General features: G+C 43.5%; 1 protein-coding gene and 1 long non-coding RNA gene across 4 annotated transcripts in view; one reads left to right on the top strand and one right to left on the bottom strand.

Moving 5' to 3' along the window:
- LOC110397547 lies at positions 1-24,414 on the bottom strand. Its single transcript, XR_002437842.1, has 3 exons — positions 24,285-24,414; positions 10,078-15,872; positions 1-9,475 (listed from the first exon to the last, which is right to left on the bottom strand). It is a non-coding gene; the product is annotated as an uncharacterized LOC110397547 (long non-coding RNA).
- Positions 22,669-26,014, top strand: part of CPEB2 (cytoplasmic polyadenylation element binding protein 2) — a 55,841-nt gene continuing 52,495 nt past the window's right edge. For 2 of the 3 annotated variants that reach the window (XM_021393952.1, XM_021393953.1), the window contains exon 1: positions 22,985-24,409. In XM_021393952.1, coding sequence (XP_021249627.1) covers positions 23,123-24,409 — 1,287 coding nt within the window. In that variant the 5' untranslated portion in view covers positions 22,985-23,122. Of the gene's footprint in view, positions 22,738-22,984; positions 24,410-26,014 lie in introns of those variants that run through there. The other variant, XM_021393954.1, reaches the window with a different exon arrangement.

Here is a 26,014-nt window from a genome sequence, read left to right as displayed (position 1 = left end):
TTTCATAATGTTGCGTTTTGGCCTTCTAGAATGACTTCCTTTCCTGGTCAGCAAACCTGTGACAGCTGGTGAAAAGTTAAAAAGATTAATTATGAAGGTAAGATTGTCTGAAGCCAAAAAAACCCATGTCATTTTCTTGAAACAAGCACATTCATGAAATAGGAAAAAGGATAATGGGAAAAGCACACCTGAAAATATTTCCAGTTGAAACTGTGGATTCTAGGCCACCTCTGAAAATGCAGTCACCAAAGGTCTTACTGTACTGTACTGTACAGTATTGTATCTTGGCTGGACTGTCCTACCACATGCCCCCTACTATCCAGGTTTGGCACCTTCTGACTTCCATCTGTTCGGGCCAGTGAAAAATGGACTGTGTGGGCAACTTTTTCCCAGCAACAACGCCATCATAGCAGCTGTGAAACAGTGGGCCATCTCTGCTGGTACAAACTTTTACGACCATGGCACACAGGCTCTTGTTCATCCCTGGTGAAAATGCACAGCTAGTGGTGGCAGCTATGCTGAAAAACAGTGTTTTGTAGCTGAGGGCTTGCTCTGTCAAATAGTGTTATTGTGCTCTTGGAATCTGTTCTTGCTTCCGTGGAAATAAATAGGAGACATTATTTTCAGTGCGACCTATGTACATAAATGTTACACTGCCCATTTTAAACAGTTGTATATATCCTTGTGTAGTTAAAATGGTACATCTGGCTTTGTGTATTGCGTTCACATAGTCATGCTGGCATATACAGAACTGGGTGGGACTACTTAACTATTAGACATCTCCAGCCCTGTGTAATTATAACCCCACTTCTGCACTATACCACAAGTAGCTGTCAAAATAGTTGGACCGGCACAAAGCAAAATCTATTTGTTAATTAATCAAGGTCATTTTGGAACAATCTATGATGGTTTTCACGTAGCGTGTATTCTAGCTTCTTCAGCCATAACCCAATACATTTATCAGCCTCTTTATGTATAAAGAAAGTGAAAATGAGAAGCCATTTTAGTCTTAAGTAGCAGAATGAATCATTCTGTTATGAATCCAGGAAAAACACGTGGAAGGTAGCAGAGGAAAGAGAGGTAACACAGAGACTTTGTCTGAACTCCAGAATGCACAAATGAGTCGCCTCCACAGAGCACATCATTATGATACAAACTATCTCTACAAGAAAGTGCTGACCTAGCGTGGGAAACAAGAAATATCTCCTACTTGATTGCTGAAATTGTACTTGTTTCAGGAATGACATATTGACGGCTTAAGTTGTTGCCTTCATTGAAATAGCTGGCAGGTTTTTGCTTTTCAGAAACTAAGTCCAAGTATTTACTTAGATTAAAGATTTAAAACAGCCAGTGATTGGCTGAAAATATGGGAAAAGCAGATTCACACTGCTTCTCTTTACTTCCAGAACAACACCTAGTGTTTTTGTTGTCTGAAGCCATGTGTCTGTGTTTGAAGATGGGAGACCCTTACACTTCTGGCATAATGCATAGGACTTTTAAAGCAGCACAGTTGTCTGTTGCATGCAATTGACTCTAGTGCCAAGAGTTATTCATTCCGAAATACGCCAGTAAAACAGACATTAATGTTTTTCCTGTTATCATAATGCAGAGGCTGTTAGGACAATGACCACCACCCCAGAAGAGCACTGACGGATTCCCATGCCACCACATTCTGATCAGAAGTCTTGTGTGCCCTGCTCCGACCTGCAGCAAGACCAGGCTTTCCCACCGCAGTCTCTGCTGACCCAGCCAATGACTGGCAACCAGCATGGTTGGGGAACTGGCACACTTTCAGCTGCTACGACTTTCTCTTTTCTCAAAGGAGCAAAGGAAAACTTCAGATAGAGGCAACCAAGCTACAGAAATTCCCACAGGTGCTTTGAGGAGAACAGAAGAATAAGATGGGCTTTCAGAGTCAAGCAAAGAGAAAGGGATCAGGTGATCACCAAAGAGTTCATAGACGGCACATGTGCAGAAAAAAAGCTGCATTCAGTGTTCCCCTGGAAAAGTACACTTTTCTTTCCCCTCCTAGGACAGCCACTGGTGTACAAAGCCCAGGAAAAATGCCCAGGGAGTTAGACCTATGGGTCTGAAAATAGTCTGGCAGCTGGACAGTGTGAGCAGCAGAAACAAGGTAAGAAACAAAGACATGCTCAGAAAGGGCTGACCCAGATTAATGAAATAATTTCTCCTGAGAAAGAGCAATAGGAAGTTCAGATAGGGGCTGAGGCAGTAGCAAGCTCTGAACAGCTGCAGGTGAGTGCTTCCTCTGAAACTCTTCACACCTCCATCAAGGGCAGGAAGGAAATGCCCAATAGAAACTACAGCCCTTAACAGATTAAAACATGGCTTTATTAGGCTCACTCAGGGACTGTCCTGAAGGATTTTACAGTTTATATTTCAAACAGGACACAGCATTCTGCAAAACACAAGCTGGAGATATCAGCCATTTAAATCAGATCTTCATAACTTCTGTCACTTTGTGGAAAAGGGAGGGCTGGGATCAGCAGGTGGTTCACCCACAGAGGGGATCATCTAAGTGGATAATTTAGTTGCTGTGATATCCAAATCATGGCCTATTTATTTTATATTCCAACAAAGGGCTAATTACTGCTAATTATACTAGCAGTGACGGTGACGTGGCTGTTCACACAAAGAACTTGGCAGAGACCAAACTCCACTTACACGTAGGTCAGCAAAAAGAAACGAGAGCACTGCACTTTGTCACATCTCATTTGGGCTGCCTTCAAAATGCTGAGCTAGAGGCAAAAGATACCACAGTTCATTTCCAATTCCCTGTCTAATCCTCTAGCCCTTAATTTATTTTAAAAGTTTAATCAGAAGTTCATAAGGCTCAGATATAAATTTTTAAAGGAAAAAAAAAAAACTAGGCACCTGCAGGTAAGCTTTTTAAGAACTCGTGGCTAGTCAAAGTTTCATTATGAATAGGGAGTTTAGCAGTTCACTTTTCTGCAAATGTTACAGTGATAAAATGTAACTTTCATTCCCTCGCTTTTGCTTCAGGGATGTGTCATTTATGGAAAATAAATAGAAGACTTCTATCACAAAGAAACCATGCTGCATTCGGGGTCAATGGAAATCTGTACCTCGCTCTGGAGTTTCTGGCAGCGTAGCAATAACTTCACTTAGAAAGTGTCACTAACTGCTAGAAGCCTTTGTACAAGAAATGAAAGTGCATGCCACTATTTTTAGTACACAAATAACGTCATATCCGCAGAAGAAGAAACTTGACTAACTGTAGGGTTTACAATCTACTGCGTGTTGATGAAATTGATGATGTTATAATTCTAAAGAAGTCAGCATGTTGGTGGATGCGGACTGCTGTAATGTTCTTGGATTTCCAGAAGTCAAAGTGTTTTGACAAGATCTCTCTCTAAAGGCTCTTAAAGAAACTGAGTTTTCATAAGGATGAAAATTCTTCAGTAGATTAATGATTTGTTGAAGCATAGTAATAAATTGTTTTCACCGTGGGAGAGAAGTGATCAGGGATCGGCACTTGAACTTGTTCTCTTCAGTATATTCACAAATGATCTGGAAAAGGGGATTAATAATGAGACGGCTAAGTTCGCTGATGATACAAATCACTTACCACAGTCAATACTTCAAAAGGCATTGTCATACTGAATGCCGAGTGATTCAGCAACATAAAACCACGCATCATTTATTATCGATAGACGCACAGTAATACACATGGGGGGAAGAAACACCCTAATTGCACATACACAGTGATAAATTATAAATAATCACTCCAGGAAGAATCTTGGACTCCTTGTTGAGACCTTTTGCAAACATCTGTCCAGTGCTCTCCAGCAGACAAAAAATGCAAACAAAATGTTACAACCATTATAGGAGAAAGAAAAGGCAAAAGATAAACTATTGCACCACCGCATAAACCCAGACTGCACCCACGTCCAAAACACCGCGCGTAGTTCTGACTGACCCAAAGGTTTATTAGAAGTATGCAGGAGAAGAAAGATGAATAGCAGTAGAACCCCATAACAGTGTGAGGTTCAATAAAGTGCTCTCCTATTTAAAAACAAAACAAAACAGAAAAAAAGAGAAATAACTAAGAGGAAACATAATAGCTGTATATAAAATTGAGAACAGCCTGGAGATAGTAAGGAACAATTGTTTCCTATTTCTCATACGTAAGACCTAGTAGGCAGCAAATAGTGCAGCTTAAATCAAACAGAAATATTTTTCACACAATTCATAGCTACACTGCATAGTTTATTGCTGTAAGAATGTTGTGGCTGACAAAAATGTAAGTGCGTTTAATAAATAATTAGAAAAATCTATAGAGGAAGGATTCAGAAAGGGCTGTTAAATATATAATGCTCTTAAATCTGCAGTTCAAGGACTATATGCATTGTACACAGCTGGAAATTGGGGGAAGTGTCACTTCACGCTTGCATTGCTCCTGTCGTCACCCCTAAGAAACAGTTAGGAGACAGTATCCTGCTCTAATGTAGTGTGGGCATTCTTAAGCTATTATTTAGACTCAGAAGCCAGAAGTTTCATGATCTAATTACATCTGCCTTCAAGAAACAACTTAAATTTGGCTTCTATTTTCATCACCAGGCAGAAAAGCCATTAATTCTTTTTTGTAAGAAGTAGGGGCTGAACATTGCTGGCAAAAATATTAACTCCTTCCTGCAGTAAGCACATGCTGTAGTGCTGCATCCGTCCTTTTTGACTGCAGAACAAACTCTACTCCCTACTCACCCTTCATCCAGTAGTCCATATAGACCACACTTTTGAGTGGTTAGACATCTGAAAATATATTTGATGTAATTTTTAGTCATGTTTCCTTGAATTTAAATGTAATATATTCAATTCTTTTACATTCTCAAGTACTTTATTTTCAGAAGTGACTTTTATTCAGCTGTGTATACACAAGCTCTTCATAAGATGAAAAGGTACAAATCATTCACATGTTAGATATCACATATTTTCAAAATCTTATTCACCAAAATATTGGTATGAACAGTTTTATTGATCTGTTGCTTACAGCAGTTGCTATGGCTATGAAAATAATATTTTAATTACAAAAGCAGTAAATAGATGAGCGCATGAAGCTGCATTTAAAAATGGGTCTAGGCACCTAAAATGGGACTGTGCCTTAGCCCTAATGAGAACACAGAGTGTGCAAAACCAGCCTCGTCCACAACTCTCTCCTAAGCAAACTTATCCAGAAATTAAAATGGAGAAAGAAAAAAGAGTTATAGGTAATGACTGAGCTTTTTAATAGAGTTTATATGCTTCACTTCCACAGCATTTTAATGAAATTTGAATGTCTAATTCTTCTGGGTTCTTCTGAAAATCCCAGTTCGCATCACCAGATGCAAAAGCGATGACTGAATGCTTTCTTTTAATGTTTCTAGTCACAGCACAAATGAACTGCATTCTGTATAAATTATAAGATGCATTTACAACAACCAAGTAAAGTGCAGGAAGGCCTGGATTAACCCAAATACAAGAGGCGATTTGTAAAAACTGCACTTCCTGGCTGGCCTCACAACATAGCGAGCAAACAAATGTCAGAAGGCTGGTTCTCAAAATAGACCAAAACTCCATTTTCAGAAACATGAGAGTCTTTAAAATAGTGACTACACAGCCATAGGAACAGTCATGGAAGAAATGTGCATTTTCCTTTTTCATCTTCTTGTATTATTGAATCCACAATGACTCTGCAAAGCATGTGTAGATAGGTATGTTGTGGGGCAGGAAGGGACAGGAGGCACATTTGGCAGGAAAACTGGTGGAGCAGCAATCCTTCAGGGGTGCTGGGCTGACAGAGTCCCAGGAACACTGGCACTGAGGAACGTAACTCTGCTGCGGGCTGACCTAGTCTGAACAAACAGCCTTCATCTAGAGGTTGAGAGGTTTTCTGATGCCTTAGGAATAAAATGCTCCTTTTAACTTTTGTATACTTTGTAGATTTTGGGTAGAGGAGGGTGATTTTTAGGGTTGGAGACCATTACTACAAGGCCAGATACAGACGCTAAACATGTTACACCGCACCCAAATCTCATTTACTTTCCTTTTCCTTTTCAGCAGGTCTATTTGTTGAAATACAGATTCTGATTGTTTAAATCAGCACACTGTTAGCTCACTCTGCTTCTTCATTTTGATAATTAACAGCAAGCTTCTAGACAGTTACAGAAAGTATTCCTACGTTGATTTTTTTTAGCATGGCTTCCTGAGGAAATGAAGCTTGCATGCATGGTACTGTCTCTCTGTCATGTCTGTTCAGCTTCAACTAAATTGAATTGAGTAGACATTTTTAAAATAGTAAGATCTTACAACAGACCTGTACAACATTTAGCACATCACGGAATGTAGCTCCCAGAGTAATTAATTTTTGTTGCTAGCAGAGGAGAAGGGCAGTAAGATGGGTTCAGCTGGTAGCAGGTGCTGACCATGCTGGACATGTACCAGTTGGCAGTCTTGCATGCCTGAATCTCCAGAACAGGGTTTGCTGGGTCATCCCTGGTCATTAGGCCAAGAAATAGCAGTGTATAGCCTTGGTAAAAACTATGAGTAGCACTATGGTGGAGAAACTAACGAGAGGAATCTTACTGTGAGTGCTTTTCAGTGTGAAGAATGTGGGTGTATCACAGCTCACGGAACAAAAACCAGTCTTCATTAGCTCCACCATCCAATGAATGATCTGGAACTGCTGGGTTTTTCCCATCATCTCTCTCGATTCACCCACCTCTAAGTTTCCATGCAGATTTACCTGTGCTCGCAGCTCGTGTACAAATACCTGCACAAATACATAGAGCTGTAGGCAGGTATTCAGTGATCTGCTCGATGGTGGGTATATTGTAACCCAATGATACATAGTTAACCATGAATATATATTTGTAAGCCAATGTTGTATATGATGCAGAGCAATGACGTGATAAACTGTACAATAGATGATAGTAAGGTGACTTCCATGATAAGCCAATACGTATATTCACATATGCAGGTGCCAATTCCACTTACATACAACAAATAGCAATAGAAAATGCATCCCTCCATCGGACCTATAAATGACAAAAGAATACATGTTGGTTCATGTAAGAAGAGGCTGCCTCTGCTTCAAACGCTTGAGAAAAAAGCATGATGTTGATGAAACTGCACGTCTCTTTTCACAGTCTAGTTGGATGATAATAAGTGTCTGCTGACAGCCTCACCTTCCCTTATGGGAACACAACAGAACCAAACTGATAAGAAAAACTATTGCATCCTCCCTCTCCAGCAAGGTGTAAGAACTGTAAGGTTTCTTATTTTTGCTTTTGAAAGGCACGATTTTTTAAACAAAAGGCAGAGAGCACTGCAGGAAAAAAAAATCTGAACTTGAGGCAACGCTGCTGCAAGCACAACAAGCCCTTTGTGAGCTGTTCCACATCATAGCAAACAGGCACTTGAGCAGCATGCGTGGCAGCCCTGCAACTCCATCGAGCATCACGGCTGAAATCAGCCAGTATTGGGAAAAAAGGAATGGTGTTTGTCACCTATAACCCGTATTGTGACAAAATGAATCTGACAGGATCTTTATAAATCAGTTGAATTTAAAGCAGAACAGGCAACTTGCTATCTTGTATGCAGTGCTTTGCCCACTTACCACTGTATTCTCTGGTGAATTGAGTTATACTGAAAAATAAAACCCTCAGTCTTGAAAAAATTAAGCTAATATGAACACCAAAAAAGACTGAGATGCCTCTGCCTCAGGCTCCAGCAACACTAGTGGGTTGATTGTATGAGATATGCCCAAATGATCATAATTACAATCTCATGTACGCCTGATGAAGTTGAAAGAAAAAGACCTCATAATCTTTGCTGCTCTGACTTTGTGGTAGCAGCTATCCAAAAGAGAGGGCCCCTCTTCACCAACTTGCCAAAGTTTCACAATCAGCTACACTCATCCCTAATGCTTCAGAGCAACGTGAAATTAAAACATCCAGAATTAACCTTAGCAATCAGCCTCTCGCCTTTTGCCGGCAGCCACCGTAGCCCTGAAACATATTTTTTTTTTCAGTCATTGTCTTAATGCAGAGCCAAGCGTGTGGAGCACGTTGAGGGCAGTGAGAGCTTTCTGCTCTCCTCCACAGCTTATGAAAGAACAGAGTGACAAAGAACAAATATAAATCGCCGATGTACAGATTGCACAGTAGAAATGACCTCTACAGCCATCCTCACAGATACCCTATACTCACAAGCCTGTTCCCAGAGTCAGATTAAAGTATATCCAATTGGATTAAATTCCTAGCAATGGCAAGCTTACCACCTACCTATAATGGGAAATTATTCCTACATGTAATCACTCTCACTGCATCTTTACGGCAATTGAATTTTTCAAGCTTTGATTTTCAGCCATTGGATCTGTTCTGTCTCTTTCTGTAAGACTGAAATCTATATCTGATTTAGTTGTTCTTTTGTTCCTAATACATTTGTAATGCCGCCTTATTGTCTGAAACTCTACTGCCCACTAATAACTCCTTATTACCTTTATCTTCACCAAAGTCTTCTACATTTTGTACATTCAATTTTCATTCCAAGTTATGCCCCCCTTTTCCATATTTAACATATTGATTTCTTGTTTAATTATCACCTTTGTGCCTTCTTTACTAGGCTAGCTTTCCTCTCCAAGGTAACTTACTTGTGTGCTCATTAAAGCATAGCCTTTAGAATACCCAGCAGGATTTTCTTGAGAGTCCCAGTTTCCATTAAGATTTCCCCTTTTAGCACTCAGATATGGAAACAAGTTGTTCCGAAGAACTGGTCGATTTTATGTTGCACATATTACTGCCTGCTGCCAAAATCTGTTTCCAAAAAAACAAAAGGTACTGCAGTACCCATGAGCTCTGGTGATCAGTCACTGACACTGCTCTGTGCATCTGAAAGCAGCCCAATACTGATTTATCTCATGCTTCACACAGAAATTTCCAGCTAAGAATGTCTTTTAGATTTTTCTAAGGTTCAGAAAATTTAAGGTGTTCTTTTTTTCTAATGATGTTCAGAATAAATCCTCATTGTGAGTTTACTGATAGCAATGCATCTTTGAGGACAAGTGCTATAAAGCAATGCTCTCCATTCTGACAGAACTTGGCACCTGCACGCCTGTAGCACACACGTGTGAGCCACACATTTGGCTTTTTGTTAGTAAAATGGAGGGAAATTCCGGCCATTTTTGTGATAGACTAGAAATACCAAATTAATAAGCTTCACTTTTAATTTTGAATTCTTTTTTAAGATTATCTTTAAAAAAATACTGTGGGCATATTATTTCCTTCAACACGCTACTTCAATTAAAATGATCCTTGTTTTTCATACATTGATATCTGCAAGTGCAATGTAATGTAGAGAAGTCAACTGCACATTTTTTATTGTTCCAGGAAACTGCCAGTGCTAATGGTGTTGTTTGTTCTTGTATTGTTTTCTTTCTCATTCCGGCACTTGGATTCTAAAATAAAACAAAAGTAGCAATGAATATTGATCAACATTTTATTACCCAGTACATCAAACATTATACCCAAGTCTCTTTTGCTAAAAAACTGCAGCACTTGAAAATATTTTTAGATATTTCCTGGCTCCCTCAAACAAAACAAATAGATTCCTTATCACACCACAAATTACTATGTTGTATAGATAAGGCTATGTGAAGTACAAAAAGAATGAAGAAGCCCAAGTACCACTATCTTCAAAGAAAAAATATTACAGTAAGTGCCTTCTTTTTAATTAAATTCAGGTAGCCCCTACTTACTCACCAGCACACCAAGATGGAAGCATTCAAGTGATGACTAATCACTTAACTCCAGGCAAGTTCATTCACATCAAAGGAAAGAAAGCTAACACAAAGACATAGTATGTCATAAAGATCACACCAGACCCAGGCAAACACAGTTTATTCTCAAAACTTTCGGGGAATTTATCTAGGCATTTTCATTTCTGAAGTAAAGCAAGAAGAGAGAGTGCACAAGCGACAAGTCAGCAGAGGTTAACCGAGGAGGAAAGACACTTGCAGGTCCTGAGAAATACCAAAAGTATATTAAACAAAAATATTACCGTGGCATCAGGAGAGCCTGAAGGAACCCTGGAATATGTCACAGCTTGTTACAGCCTCCTCCCGAGGGCACCACTCAGAGTTGCAAGCATCATGGGTCTAACTCTTCAAAAGAAGGCAAGAACTGAACCCAGGTCTCCCATACTGAGGGTGAATGCTGAAGTCATCGGGCTTTAGGGTAAAATAAGGAGAGAACCTCCCTTTACTTCCTGAAGTTTTGCGAGCTTCTGTGCTTTGGTTTCATTATAAGTAGTCAAAAATGAAATTGTATTTTCGGGGTTATTAGGGCACAGACGGAATACTGTGTCCAGTCTTGGTCCATCTAGCTCAAAAGAGACTTAAAAAAAAACTGGAGAGGGTCTAGTAGAGGGCCACTGACATGATTAGAGGACTGCAGGACTTGACAGATGAAGAAAGAGTGAAAGAATTGTGTTTGTTCAGCGTAAAGAGAGACAGCTGAAGGGGGAAGACCGTCTTCCACCACTAAAAAGGTTGTAACAGAGAAAATGGAGGTTCTCTTCACAAGGATGGTCAGTTGACAGAACAAGAGGCAATAGGCAGACGGCGCTTCAGGAGAAAACCCATCCAGGTATAAGACAAAACTCTTCACCGTGAGAGCAACTGAACTTTGGAACAGGCCGCCCAGAGCACTGGGGGAACCTCCCTCCCTGCAGACCCCTGAGCATCTGGGCCCACCTAGGTCCTTGGAGCAGATGGCCTCCAGAGCATTCTTCCAGTGTAGGCTTTTCTACAATCCCATTACTATCAAGTTTTTGTTCTGTCTAGAGAACACACAGTAAACAGAAGTACTTGATGCTACTTGAAATATACAATTTGTAACTATGGCTCCAAACTGTAAAGCCGACGTGTCATGTAGTTTTAGTTCAGTTTCAGCAATGTGTCATCTGTCAATTCACCTCCACTAAGTACACTCTAAGACATTGTTATAAATGTTGTAGATAAACGCAATTAGAGATAATTAGTTGATTTTTTATATTGTGTAGGCTATGCCTCAAATAGGTGACAGAGTCAGGCATTTCTCCAACACAATCCTATTTATTTACAAAGCCTGTACACAATGTACTGCTTCCTAGAACGCAGTAGGAAGCAAACAGCAGGAAACAGTTTCTTTACTCACAATTTCAAGCACTTCTCATTTTTCTCAGGGGCATGTTGCAAGCGGTCCTCAGGCTGATGGACTTCCTTGTTCCCTTTTCTATGTGTGCTTGGAGCACCGCTGTCCCTCACACAGACCCACACAACCACTGTAAACTTGATCCCATTATTTTCAGGACATAAAAAATCCTTCATATCATCTAGCTGAAGCATTACTAGCATGCAGCTTGCTCACCAGAGGACAGCTGAGGACTGGAAACTATTACTACGCAAAAGAAAATTTAAATATTTTGTTTCATTTTGCTTGCACAGCAGGCCTGAAGCAGCTTCAGAGCAACAGGGTACAACTGCAAAAGCATATACTTAGATGCTTTTAAAACACTCACCTAACCATTGCATGACAGTGATTACAATGTCAGCACTATGTAAAAATCTCTGTACTCTAATTACAAAATAGATAACTGACAGAGTTCTACTCATAGTGAAAACCAGTCTCGCCTTCCATTTGCATTGCTTCAAGACAGAACTCATTGGAAATAATTTTCAGACTACTTGTACCACTGTCTTGGGAAAAAATATTGGGATGTTTTGAAAACAAAAATTTGGTACTGTAGGCAAATCGGAAAAAAACAGAAAATAGCAAAGCCAAGCTACCCTTGTAACTCACACCACTTTAATTCATGCCTATGTGACAAATGCAGACTTTATCAATGAAAATATTGGTTATACATGTTGGAACAAAAATAAACAACATATAAAATTGGAGACTGTATTTTCAACCCTCAAAGAAGTTTGAGCAGATAAACTAAATATGAAGCAGGAAAAAAGTCCTCCATCGTATGTAATGCTAGCCAGGGCAAACCAAGCATTCTGGTTATCGCAGCAAGATACCACGCTGGTGGGTTCCCCTAAGAATCCTGCTTTGGGAAAGCATAATATCCAGTGGAAGACCTTGTGTGGCACTGTTCATTATAAAAGGTTTTTGACAAGACATATGAAAAATGAAAATTTTGGTATTTGCCCTCATTTCTTCATCCATGCTTCAAAAACAGAAAGGGAAGAACACGCTTTTGTTCAGCACATGCTGCACCTCTCTCATTACTAATAGCCACTGCAGCCACATACAATCCTGCAGTCCTTACTTCAAAAAAAAAAAAGTTTCTAAACTCGCAACTTGAAAGAAACTACAGGAAAAACTGATGATACAGAAGTCTTGCCTTACGGTTAGAAACGAAAGTAGCTCAATGAGATTTGCTTAACAAAAGAGGGCTGAGATGCCTTGATCTCAGCCCTTAAGTATTTTCATTGAATGATGGCCAGTGCTAAAGGCTTTTTTAATCCAGCAAAGATTCAACAAGGGAAGTCAAAGCCAAATTCAGACCACAAATAAAGCATTTCGTCTGAGCAGTGAGTGTTGGGGTAGGTGTGGTGGACTCTTTGTTGTCTGAACTCTCTAAATATGAAGCAGGTATCTTTTTCACGAAGTTCGCCTTGAAATAATGGTCTTCAAGCAAGACTGTCAGGGTAGCGCTCTGTAATCAATATAAAGGTTGGACCGGATTAGGTCACCAAAACGACTGGGCTCTGCTTGCCTTAAAGTCTATGAAAAAATTACATTGAGACATGCTCATAATTCAGTCTAAGCACATTGTGTAAATAACACTTATGTTTTTCCACACCCCTACTGACATTCTGAAATTATTTTCTTGAAAACGGGTAAGTTTCGTATAAAACATTTTGACTACTGTCCTAGGACATGCATAGTTAAATAATTAAAATTTAATTGAGATATAGGAAATAGAGACATTCAATGCCTGATCTGGGCTGTACAAGCTGCAAAGGATCTGCAGACACTATGAAGCATTCAGAAAATTCTCCAGTGTCATACTTGCCTGAAACTCTGGTTGTTATTTCTGAGAGCTAAGAATCCATAATGCTCTGCCAGCATTTGGATATTGGCTATATTAGTTTATGAGGCTGAGCAAAAAAACCCAGACTATTTATTAATTTTCATTAAACTCCTCCCAAACTCGACCACTGTTGAGAGAATAAGGATGAAAATGCACATGAATATTAATCCATAAACATATATATTTATTACTTTCTTATTTCCTCAGCACTTGACAGTCTACTTGATAAACATTGAATTTTCATTACTTTCATTGATTTGATCAACTCCTTTAGCTTTGGATCCTGAAAAAGCTGAAAAGAGCCAAAATGAAATTCCCTTTCATAAAGCGTTTGTCTTCATATAGAATTCACTAGAATAATTACACCACTCTAGTTGTGATGGTATAACTCCCAATGTGGACACTTGTATTCTACAGGCATTCATATGAGATTAAAAAGTGTCCACAAGGCATAATTATACTACTGTAGTCTCTAGTAAATTTCCTCATATAAAGAAGATCTTTCAAAGTTGAAAAGAGAGGCTATTTGGAAGAAGAAAAAAAAAAAAAGAAAGAAAGAAAAAGAAGAGAGAAAAGCCCTTTGATTTCCTAATGTATACATTTTATGAGCTTTTTTTTTCTCCTCAGTTACAACATACTATGTAAGTACGCACAAAAAAAAGAATTACCAATAGGAAAACAAACGTTCCCTGGATTACTCATTTTGACTGAGCTTTGGTCAAAGCACATTGACCCAAAATTATATCACAATTACTCAAGGAGATTTACCAAAGTTTGGGAATTTTTAAAGATCAAGGTAATTTTCCCTTTTAATGTCATGGGAACAATTGATTTGTGGCATATGTGAATATCAGTTCTGCAAAGTAGCTCCTGTAGCTCCTATACTTAAATAGCAAACTGTTTTGTGCCACCACATAAAAATGGATCTGGTCTCTCAATACCATAATGAGAGAGGAAATGACATAATTACAGTAGGTTTTGTGTTCTCTGTATAAGAGATGAACATAATAGGTCTGCTTTTCCCCTGCTTTTTTCCTAGTTCCTTCATCTTGTAGCTATACAGTTAGAAGATGTGACTTCCAGTCCCAGAGTTGGATTAAGCCTGCAAAAAAATCTAAACATACATAGATAGAAGAGTTAATGATTAAGTCATACAACCCTAATTCTTAGTAAAACTATGCAGAAACAGTTAAAAATGTAGAGTGTACAGAAATAAACTAAATTTAACTTCACATCTCCCTCAGGTTCTCATTATAGCAGAAAATTATGGTTTCCTGGATGACTTGATATATTTGCTTTTTTAATATATTTCATTTTATTAAAGTGCAATATTTTCACTACATTTCCCAGTTTCAATGATTCTTTTGTAAATTTAGTGCATTTCTAAAATACTTTAGCATAAATATTCAAAGACATTCAGCTTTTTACATATTTCTTGGCAGGAGATTTTCTTTGCTTTCCTTTCTTTATTTTTTTAATTATTAAAAATGTTATAAATGAACCCTAAGAAAGAACCACAAGAGTATGTTTTTAGTAATCCAAATATATATGGTGAAAGAGACATACTGGTTTTCCATTATTTTGTTATCATCATGACATCATGAATGGTAAGAAATGACAAAGCTCAAATTGATTTACAACTGATCATTAGATCAGAGATGTAAAGTGCATGAAGAACTTGAAAGCTCTTGTTTCTGAGACCTGACCAAAGTTAGGCATGTTTAAAAGGAGGATGAAGATGGGTAGGAAAAAAAAAGAAAGCTTCCCTAACAGTTTCCATGCACTGTTCAGAAATTGAACTTACTTGCTTTTAAATAAATAAATAGATTTAAAAAAGAAAAGAAAAAGAAAAAATCCCAGGGTGAATATTCGTCTGCTGCACAGCAGAGCTGAGTTCAACTCTCTTCCTCAGTGCATCCAGGCCTTCCTCTTCTTCCTCCCAGATGCACGGCCTCATGGCCCGGCCAGTCTCAATGTCAGTGCCATGGATGCTGGATATTTCAATGGCCACTCTTGGAGCTGGTAACCTCACTTCTGTTACTGAACATGCAGTTATAATTAGTCACAATGATACAGTTAATAGTCTTCTCAATTTCAATCTGTACATCTTCAATTCTAGCCTGTACAAAACAGTTTGATTAATTTTAGTCCTACAGTGAATCTGAAGGATCTGTATCACTAATTTCTAAGATAATTCCCGAGTAATTAAAGCAGCAAATTTCTTACAGAATCCATTGAAAACAATTTCATTGAAACAGTGGGTGTTCTTGTAAAATTACTGAACATCCATCTTATACTCAAAGAGGAAATAAGGTCAAGTACAAGAGAATATATTTTCCCATATTGTTGTCTTTACTTTTAGTACAACACAGATGCTATGGCTCAGAAGCGAACTTGCTCCCCTACTGACTTCCAGAAGTTTAAGAAACAAATTTTGACGAATCTTTGCCGGAAATTTAAAGCCCTGACTTTAACGGTCTGTTTAGGTGCAAACATACACTCCGTTGAAGCTGTCCGTGCAGTCCTGCAGAGTGGCAAATGTAGCTTTTGTCAGAGGCTTGCTTCCTCCTGTTGCACCAGCAACGGCAGGCTTCCAACAGGATGCCATCCAGAATACACCAACTCTGTGTCAAAGCCTCCCTGCTCAGAGATTTCAAGATGTCTCCTTGGGTCTCCTCACTAGTCTCCTGAATGTGGTATGAAGCAAATTTTTCTGACACTCAAATCGCCATGTCTCTGGAGACCTATCCAAAGATCCAGCAGCTCACTCCCTAAAATTTCAAAGAGAACACCACAATATTCAGGTACATAAATATACACTGAACATTCATGCAATTAATAGAGATGTATCATGCGTTCCTTACAGCAGACTCCAAACATACTCCCTGAGCTGTGAAAAACACTTTAGTGTTTGGTAAATAGTGGCAGCTGTGACTGAGCTGTACACAGGAAAGAAGACAAGAAAATACCATGATCTGACTACAGCAATACACGTGGCTGGACACACTGTTCTTCACCACACAGCAGATAGGAAAAAGTCAGCAGTAAAATCTTAGCAATCTAGCAATCTCTATCCCAGGAATCATTTTGTTTTAAGTCCTAGCAATATAACCAAATCAACCAGCCATATTAGAAGGGCTGTGAAAATGCCATCTGATGGGTGAGTGCACCAGCAACAACACAAGCTTTAAAATCCTACAAGCCATTTTGAGAATTAAACAGAGATTGACAGTGTCTCTATTTTGTAGTGCCAACTTTTTGAACACTTAGCATTTGTCATGAAACATACGATGGTGCTGGCAAGTTCCCAGTGAGTACTGGTCCCCTTTGTGAAAGCTGCTGCCCAAACAAAGGACTAGAGACAGTCTCATCCTCAACAAATGCAAAGTGTGCTTGCTCCACTGGGGAATTACTGCTCTCCTGGAGGGAACGCAGAAAGCACACAGAAAATAAGCCCTTCACAGTTCTGTAGGCTGTGCACATGGAGCCATTCTATCACTTTTCAGCAACTTGAGCTTATGTTCTATCTACAGACTTGCAGTAAGATGAGATAGTCACAGTGTTTAAACCTTCAAACAATCTATGCCACAAATCCGCCAGCCTCCTGCTCCTCAGAATGTTTCATCTCGACTAAAAATGATCAGTTCAGAGGGATAAGCGCACCAAGGTGTACAGCTGATTGCAATGCATTCCACCAGGCAGCTTTTATGAATTTTTTAGCTGAACTTTCTTCTGTCCTTGTTGTTCTTGCCAACCACATGCAGAACATTTTGGAGACAATAGCAATTCCCCTGAGTTTTACATGCAGATGTAAATTACCAACAATTAAGAAAAACAAAAAAAACAAAAAAAACCCACTACTTCTAAAATGAGTTTCATGTCATATTTTCCTTCATTTTAAATTACAGCTAATACTGAGACCCTGCACTGTAGGGCAGAGAAGCGAGCAGAAATTGCCACTTTTGATTAGCACAGAAGAAGCAGGAGACTAGAAATGGGATTTCTTTCACTTTAATTCACTAGTTGGTTGCCATAAATACTCTTCTGTAAAACATGGAATTCTGAACGCTCCTCAGACATTATTTTCCTTTCATGAAGATGTTTGTTTACTTTGGCAGTGATTCTCTTGGGAGAAACTATAATGACTTCCACTACCAAAAAAGAAAAACCAGAAACTGCCACTAGCAAGCAAGAAAATATTAGTCAAATGTGCTGGTTAAACTCCAGAGCAAAAAGAAGAAAAAGCAGAGTAAATCACCAGTTTGTATTCCTGTGACCAGAATCCATATCCTGCAAGTTTAGCAGGCAGCAAAGCTCTCGTGATGGAAGTAGGGCTTTGAATAAGGAACAAATGCTGCCCATCTCCTATAAACTTTATGATTTTTTAGCTTTAAAAAATGAACATAACACGGGCACATAGGCATGGGAACAACAGAACGAAGCAAACTATGTCAAACCCTCATGTCATGCTTTCTCTCTGCTTTTAATTTTATTCTGACATACAGTGATCAAACAACAGTTTATTTTCCATATTTTTTATATGGAGATGATTAACAATTTCTTTCTTTTAAAGAAAAAAAGCATTGGGAAAAAATGTACGTTACAGTGACTCAACAGACTGCTCACCGCCGAAAAAGACTTGCCCACCTCCTTTGAAGGAATGCATGATTTTTGCTTTCAGAGTTTGAAAAAATCAAGAACAGAAAAGCAGTAAATAAAACTCTTTGATATAAATCTGTAGACATCTTTTTCCTGTGAAATGTCAAATCCCATCATCTGTTTTTCTTACTGAATAACCTGCTGTCCCAGACTGTTTTCCATGTTTCCATGGGAGGAAGAAGTCATTAACAAAAACCAACTTTAAGGTTAAGAGGAAGCGGCTCTATCAGAAGCACGTTAGTCATGTATTTTTGTTACCAGTTAGAACAATGTGCTGTTCCTGGAATGCATATGCAGGCTCATTTCAAAGCTTAGGCTGATGAATGAAGCAGACACATGCCACAGACCACAGACAGCAGACAGTGCTTCTCCGAGCAGCCCGACCACAGGTGAGATAGAGACAGACCTGCCAGCAGAGCCCCTGAGACCAAGGCAGGACAGGCAGCACTACCGAAATACAGATCTTGGAAAAAGGAGCCCAGGGGAAGATGGGAAAAAAAAGAGAAGAAAAGGTAAAATGGCAAAGAGAAAAAAATGTTTTCTTGTAGCTGCAGAGCCTTGGAAGAGGGGTCAAATGGAGCAGTAAATCACTGCAAGTGGTGAAAGACCTATAAATGTTGTGGGCTCTGGAAAGAAGAGTTTGTTGCATTACAAGCAGCCACAGATCCTCTCTGCGCTGAGCCACTCCACAACAAAAAGGCTTTTTGAAGTTAGTACTAACTACCTGTAGCCATGTTTACTTTTAACTATAACATCCAAAAAAAAAAAAGAAAGAAAGAAAGAAAGAAAGAAAACAAAAGAAAACAAAAGAAAAATGCCAGAGAAGCTGCAGCTTTTAGTATTGGAATGAGAGCAAAGATAATTTTTACGTTAGCACGTTATTTGCAGCCCATATTCAAAATCACAGCCACTGGGACCTTCAAAAAAACTAACAAAAGAGAAACAACAGATTCTGGAAGCTCAGTTATTTTCTTTTTTATGTGCTAGGTTCCCGATATTCTGGTGTTTGTGTTAATTCACAAAATGAGGAAGCACTGAAGTAGCTCTGCAAGTACATAAAAGCCTACATGTCATAGTTTGATTGTTATCCATTTCATGACTGATCAGAAATTCCCCAAATTATAACATATCCTTAGAGGTATCTGATTAGAAAAAGGTATGGATTCTATGCCAAGAACTTGCATTTTTAAAGAAGTTAAACCCACAGACTACTCCAAGGAAGACAGCATTTCAGCACAATCCCTTCCAGCTTTTATAACTACTAAAAGTTTAGAGGTTTTTTTGTTCAAGCGGAAAAGCAGAATGATGGGCCAAAATTCTGTCTTGCATAATAATACCGTGTCTCTAACACTGGCCAATAGCAGGTGTTATTCTCCTAGTTTTATGAAAAGGAAAGAACTTAAGCTGTGCATGGCAATTTCCAGAGGAGGCAATAACCACTCAGGGGTACAATTCAGAAGTGCTGCTTTGATGATACCTTTCACGCCACCTAAGTTCCAGCTAGAAGAGCTGCTTTGGAACCCTTACAGCTTACCAGATTTGTCTTAATACAGCTCACTGTGATTTGTTTTTATGCTTTCTCTTCTATAGCATTGTTTGTTCAACTTGGCACACAAAATTTCATGCAGAGTGGATGATGCAGAACACAGCAAGATGAACTTGGATGGCCATTGTCTCTACTGCGCTGACAAACCCAGGAGAGCTGTTAGCCTCAGTTCCGCACAGGCCTCCCAAGTGAAGTGGACATCTGGCATGTTTGTTACAGTGAACAGACAGAAGCAGGATGATTAATGGCTGCCAGAACCATAACTTAGGTATATATGTTTTTACCTATCCGACAGCTTGTTTTGCCACATCTGCTTTTTTCAGCGCGCATGTTACATGCAGTGATACTGCACACGGCTGGACACTCACCCCTCCTAGCACTTGCTGTATCATCTCAGCCACTAACCGGAGCTGCATGGCTCCTTCCAGCCCCCCCAGCTCACCCAGGACATGGGCTCTGCTCTGAAATTAGAATGAGGAGAATCATTCTAAGATGAATCTCAGAATTAGTCTTAATTAATCTTAGAATCCAAGAATCCCAGCATCCCCTAAATTCTGGAAAGGCAAATCTAGCAGATCTCCCAGCTGCAAACAGTTGAGGTAGCTGAAAGAAGAGGCTAAACATGTAAAGCTTCCAACACATCCATTTAGCCATGTGTTTCCAGACAGTCTTTCCTACTGCCCAGTCCAAAAAAGGTCTCCAAAAAGGGGCAGCTAAAAAAAAGAAAGCAGGATTACAAGGAAGAAGAAAAAATTAAAGCAATGGAGAGTGAAGGCCACACAGTGAAAACGGAGAAACTGAGAAGTGGAGAGGGAAAAGAAAACTCCTGGGCCCACGACTTCTTGAAATGAAATGATTTGATAGAGAAGCTAGAATTAGTGGGCCCAGCAAACAGGAGCTGAGGGCTTACAGCTCTCAGAGGCAGGAGAAACCAGATGCACAGCTGGAAGGATGCAGATGCGTGGTTTTAGTCAGTAAGGCCATTCTTGCTTGTGTCAGGGTCAAGAAGCCTATTAGTACCACAAGATCAATGAGCACTAAAGAGCTCCTGGACAGGCCATAGCCATAAGCTTTCCTCAAAACCAGCAAGGAGAGATGAGGTTCCTCACTCTAAATGTACCTGTATTAGGGAAAGATGAATCATCACTTTGGTAGCACCTGTCTCTTGTTTGCAGAAGATTAGGCAACTAATTCAGAGCGGATGCTTACTTTATACACGGTTAAAAATAGATGAGATTTCCTCCATGAAGGTTGTTTTAATAAGTGTGCATAATTGGGGCAGATAGCTACCATGGCAGAGATAAGCTGTCACAAAGGATCTGAGTACTCTTGTCTTCCAACTGATTTAAAACAACTTGTGGACTCCACAACAGCTGTTCTGACAGAATTGCTAAAATTGGGACTCAGGCAAGAGGGCAAAAACTACAGTCAAAGAAGTTCCTGCCTTACTTGCTAGCAATAGGCAGCTGGCTATAGGGGAGAACAGCGCAGCACTACTTCGCCATTGCTAGACACCAGCAAACGCCCCAGGTGCGGGACAGCTTCTGTTCAGGCTTGCACATAACCGAACGTCAGGCATGTGACATGAAGGCAAAGGGAAGCTGGATCCTACCAGTTCTACAGCTCTCTGAAGCCATGTTTATGAGGACTGTGCAATGAAGCAACTCGCTATTCAGGGAGAAACCATCACTCGGCTGGCAGCATTCACTCAGCATGCGATCATCAGCAGGGCCTTGATCTGTACCCTCATTTTTACTACTTGTAAGGTGGCTGCAGAGCTCTTGAAAGAGAATGGATGCCAATATAATGAACAACTCTGAAATATTAACAGAAATACAAGAAAAAAAAAGAAAGTATCAAATAGTCTTCTATGCTGCACATGTATTTGCATGGCAAAATGCAAGCAAGGTGGCACAGATACCCAGATATACACACCCATGCAGGTTCACTCCGAATTACAGGAACATGATCGCACCAAAGAAGACTGTAGACACGTGGAACTAAACATTTTCCCCTTATATTTTATACACATTTAATAAAAATGCAGATTTAACAATTGAAGCACCGGTTCAGGCCAAAGATCCCTTGGCCAAATGGAAAGCAGTCATGCAGCTTCTGACAGAGGCCACTAATGGATGCCTATGGAGAAGTAGGATAGGTCAGGCGTATACTGACACTTCTCCAGTGTGCTCTCACTCTGCAGATGTGCACCACTCTCACTGCTAAGTTACAGCTTTCCCAGGGAACAAGTGATCTGCAACAGCATTACACCTATAGTTGCTGAGCTACTTCTTTGTGTTCAACACTGTTGCTAAAAACCATGCTTCCATAACCATAAAAAAATGGTAAAACCCCACGTTTAGCATTGCCTGTCCAGGAAATACCATAGAGGGCAATACCACCTGCAGCCACTTCAGGCCTGCCTGTGCCTGAGCTTTCCTTGGGTTGGTGGAGGGCATGGAAGATGGGCTGCATGGCTCAAAGAGGGCCTAGACTGTGTCCAAAGAAGGGCAGCAGAGCTGGCAAAGGGTCTGGAGCACAGGTCTTAAGAGGAGCGGCTGAGGGAACTGGGATTGTTCAATCTGAGGCAGGGGAGGCGCAGGAGAAACCTTACCACTCCCTACAACGCCCTGAAAGGTTGTGGCAAGGAGGAGGTCGGCCTCCCGGATAACAGTGGTAGGACAAGAGGTAACAGCTTTGAGTTGCACCAGAGGAGGTTCAGGCTGCACTCTAGTAAAAGTTTCTTCTCAAAAAGAGCGATGATGCATTGGAACAGGCTGCCCAGGAGGGTGGCAGAGTCAGCCTTCGAGAAACATGGAGGTGTGCCACTGAGGTACACGGTTAGTGGGCATGGTGGGAACGGGCTGATGGCTGGAACACGAAGCACACGCCCCTCCCTGGCCCGGCCCGGCCTCAACGTCCCCGCGTCTCGTGCCACCACGGCCCGCCCCGCCCGCCTGCGTCAATGCAAACGAGGGGCGGGGCGCCCCGCCCGCCTGGCGGCGCAGCACGGGGTGGCGGAAGAAACCACGGCTCATCCCGTGGCACCTCCCTCCGCGGAGCTAAGAGCCGGTCGTGCCGGCTGCCGCAAGCACAACAAAATGGTTCAATTTCGCGTGTTTTCCGCGTCAGGATGGATGTGCCGTCGAAGGCCAGCAAAAGACCGGCGGATCTTCAGGCTGTCGCTCAAAGGCTGTCACCTCTCCCCGCGCCCTTTAAATGGTAGCGCCCACCTTCAGTGCGCGTCGCTCGGCAGTACGAGCGCATCTCCTCCCTCGCGTTCGTGCATTATTCATGAGGAGGCGGAGGGCGGGACTGTGACGCGACTATGACGGATGTTCCGGCGTTCTTAAGGGGGCTGCAGCCGGCCGGCGGCCGCTACTGGGGGCGGGGGCGGCGGTGAGGAGCGCGGCCCCGCTCGGGAGCGTGGGGTACGGCTGGCTGCTGCCCACCCCGCTCGGTGACCGGCTCCCGGCCGGGGACGGGAGCGCCCCGCGGTGTTGTGTAGCGGCTCGGGGAGCCCCGGGGTGCGGGCGCGGTTGTGGCTGTGAGAGGAGGGGGTGTCCCTCTGGGGGCAGTGCGTGAAAATTAGAGGAGGGGTTGGGGGGGAGGGAGGGCTGACAAAAAAGGGTTATTTATTATTATCAAAACGCTCCGATTTCTGTAAATAGCGTAGTGGGGGTTATACGAGGAAAAAGGCTTTATTGTAGGAAGCGGCTATTTTTAGGTTCACACAGCGCTCTGCGACAGCGCTCGCCCCCGCCCCAGGTTAATTACCTTTGTCTCTCCGTGGGGCCGGGGCAGCCCCGCCGGCCCATGGGGGACCCCGGCCCGCCGCCGGCCCCCAGCCGCAGCCCCAGCCCCGGGCCGCCGTGGTCCTTCCCCTCGCCGGCAGCCGCCTCCCGTTCCTCCTCCTCCTGCCCCTTCTCACCCACCGCGCCCGGTTCCTCCGCGCTGTTCCCGGCGCATCCCCGCGGCGCGCAGGAGGAGCGGCCGCCGGCGGTGACACAGCAGCAGCCGGGCGGCGAGAGGCTGGGCAGCGGCCCCGCGCCGGGACACCCCCCTCCCGGCCACCCCTCCTCCGACTTTAAACCCGCTCTCGGCCCCCAGCAGGATTTAAACAAGCAGCAACCGCAGCAGCAACCGCCGCCTCCTCCTCCGCCGAGCCAGAAGAGGAAAGAGTTGAAGCCGCCGCCGCTCAGCCCAGCCCAGCTCGGCGGCAGCCACCCCCCCGACTATCATCGCCACCCCCCTCAGCAGCAGCAGCAGTTCAGCCACCCCACTGACAAGTACCAGCAGCAGGAGCGCAGGCAGCAGCAGCAGCTCCAGCTCCTCGGCGCTCGCCCCCCGGAGCCGCCGCCGAGCCTCGGGCCCCTCAGCGCCGCCGAGCGCCGGCCGGGCTCGGAGCGGGGCGCCCCTTCCCGCGCGGGGGGACCGGCGCCCGCCGACCCCGATGTGGGGGTGGCCGCCGCCGCCTCCTGCGTGAATCCGCCGCCGTCTCCTCCTCGTCCGCAGGCGAGAGCCGAGCCGCCCCCCATGGAGTCCCCCCCGAACAGCCACTTGCTGGGCAGCCCCGGGACCCTCCTGCCCGGCGGGCTCGGCTCCGGCTTCAGCAGCCTGCAGAGCCCGGAGATCCCCAGCCCCCATCACCAGAGCGGGGGCGGCTCCTCCTCGGCGGCTTCCCCTCCTCCTCCGCCGCTGCCCGGCTTCGGCACCCCCTGGTCGGTGCAGACCTCGTCGCCGCCTCCGCAGCAGACGCAGCAGCCTCCGGTCTCCAGCGGCGGAGGGCAGATCAGCGCCATGCCGCCGCCGAGCCCGGAGTCCGAGACCAGCTTCTACCCGGGGATCCCGTCGTCCATCAACCCCGCTTTCTTCCAGAGCTTCTCGCCGGTGTCTCCTCACAACCCCTGCGCCGGGCCCTTCAGCAGCCCCTTCTCGGCCGCCGCCCCCCCGCCGCCGCCGCCGCAGATGAATTTACCTCAGCAGCAGCAACAGCAGCAGAACCGGAGGTCCCCGGTGAGCCCGCAGCTCCAGCACCAACACCAGGCGGCCGCCGCCGCCGCCGCTTTCCTGCAGCAGCGGAACTCCTACAACCACCACCAGGTACCGGGAGCGGAGCGGGGGGCGCCGGGCCGAGGGGAAGCCCGGGCGGGGCGCGGCCGCGGGAGGGCACCTGCGGCCCCGCGGGGAGGCGGCGGCGGCGGCGGCGCTCGGGCGGAGGCGGTTGGCCGCTGTTGCCCACCCGTTCCGCGGGCAGGTGGAGGGGTGCGCCGCGCCCGGACCCCTGGAGACGCCGTTTCGCCTCTCGAAGGGGCCTCGCCGGCGAAATATTCCTCCCCCCCTCCCCGCTCCCTCCCCGTCGGCATGTGGAGAACGCGGCGCGCCCCGAACAATGCGCGTGACAGCTCCCGGCCGCTCCGCCGCTCCCTGCCCGCCCCGCCCGGGGCCGCCCGCAGCTCTGTGGGCACCGCGCGCCCCGCGCCGCGCCGGGGCTGTCAGCGCCGCGGCTGCTTCCGAAATGGCGTGGATTTGCGCCCACGGACGGGGCAGTGATTCGGGCTGCCTAGCTCCGCTGCTGGCTGTAACGAAGCGTAGTGTGACAGTTCGGTGTTAAAATGGAAGTTAGTGCCGTCTCTTGGAGCAGAATAGCGATTGTTGGAAGGCAGGGAGCAGCAGAGCCGCGCTCATCGCCGGCTGGCCATGAAGGCCTAGGTGACACGGGCCTTGCCCGTGCTTCTCTTTCATTGTAACATAAATCCTGTCCATTTAAAAAAAAAAAAAAAAAACAAAACAAAACAGTGGAGGTGGGTTTGTACAGCATTTATTTGATAACCCCAATGCTGGGATCCTGTATGAGTTGTCACAGTGACTTTGGGCCATAGTGGTGAGGAGGTGGTTCTCTGCAGTATCTGTGCACTCTTTGGAGGAGTCCCGCCCCGTACCAGAGTTTTCTCGATGATTTTCTCTATAAGTTGTGGACAACACAAAGCTGTGCCTGTGACAGCCCAGCTCGCAGTGTTAGAGGCACGTTAGCGTTTGGCATTATCTCCTCAGGTTTGTTTCACAACACAGCACTGGCCTCTCCCAAAATTCCAGCCAAAGTGTTCAAGTTTTACAGCGTAATTATCTATAATTATACAGAATGGGATGTTTGCCTGATTACCTGTCTAAAAATGGCCTTCGTGTTTTTCTGCTTGTTTTCTTGGAGAGAGAGGGCATTACAGTTCTGTCTTTCTGTCTTTAGTTCTGTATAAACCATAACATGTCAACGTACTTTAAATGTTTAAGTTACTGAAATTATAAGCTAAGGGCTGCTTGCAGCCTTTGAGATAGAAGCGCTGCGTTCGGCTTTAAGCTTAGAACATCCACCCCACACCCGTTTGTGTGGTGAGAAAAGCCTTTCCCCGACAGCCAGGTTTAGAACACTGAAGGTAAATCCCCTGCTCTGCGCTGTCAGTTGGACTCAGTGGGTCCACCTCTTGGTGGTACAGCGGCCGCCATGGGTCTGTCCTCAGCACAAGTTGTGTAGGAATCAAAACTTATCACCCTGTAAAATCTATGCTCTGAATACCGGTTACATTTTCATATTGAGGAGCGTAGTGATTGAGATACAGAAATAATTTGTACCGCTTCTAAGTAGGGGGAAGAATCTTTAAAAAAAAAAAAAAAGCGAGCGAGCTGTGGAATTCCAGAGATAGTCCGGTATAT

Source organism: Numida meleagris, chromosome 4, assembly GCF_002078875.1.
Source record: "Numida meleagris isolate 19003 breed g44 Domestic line chromosome 4, NumMel1.0, whole genome shotgun sequence".
Lineage (NCBI taxonomy): Eukaryota > Metazoa > Chordata > Aves > Galliformes > Numididae > Numida > Numida meleagris.
This window is presented reverse-complemented; position numbering and strand designations above follow the sequence as displayed.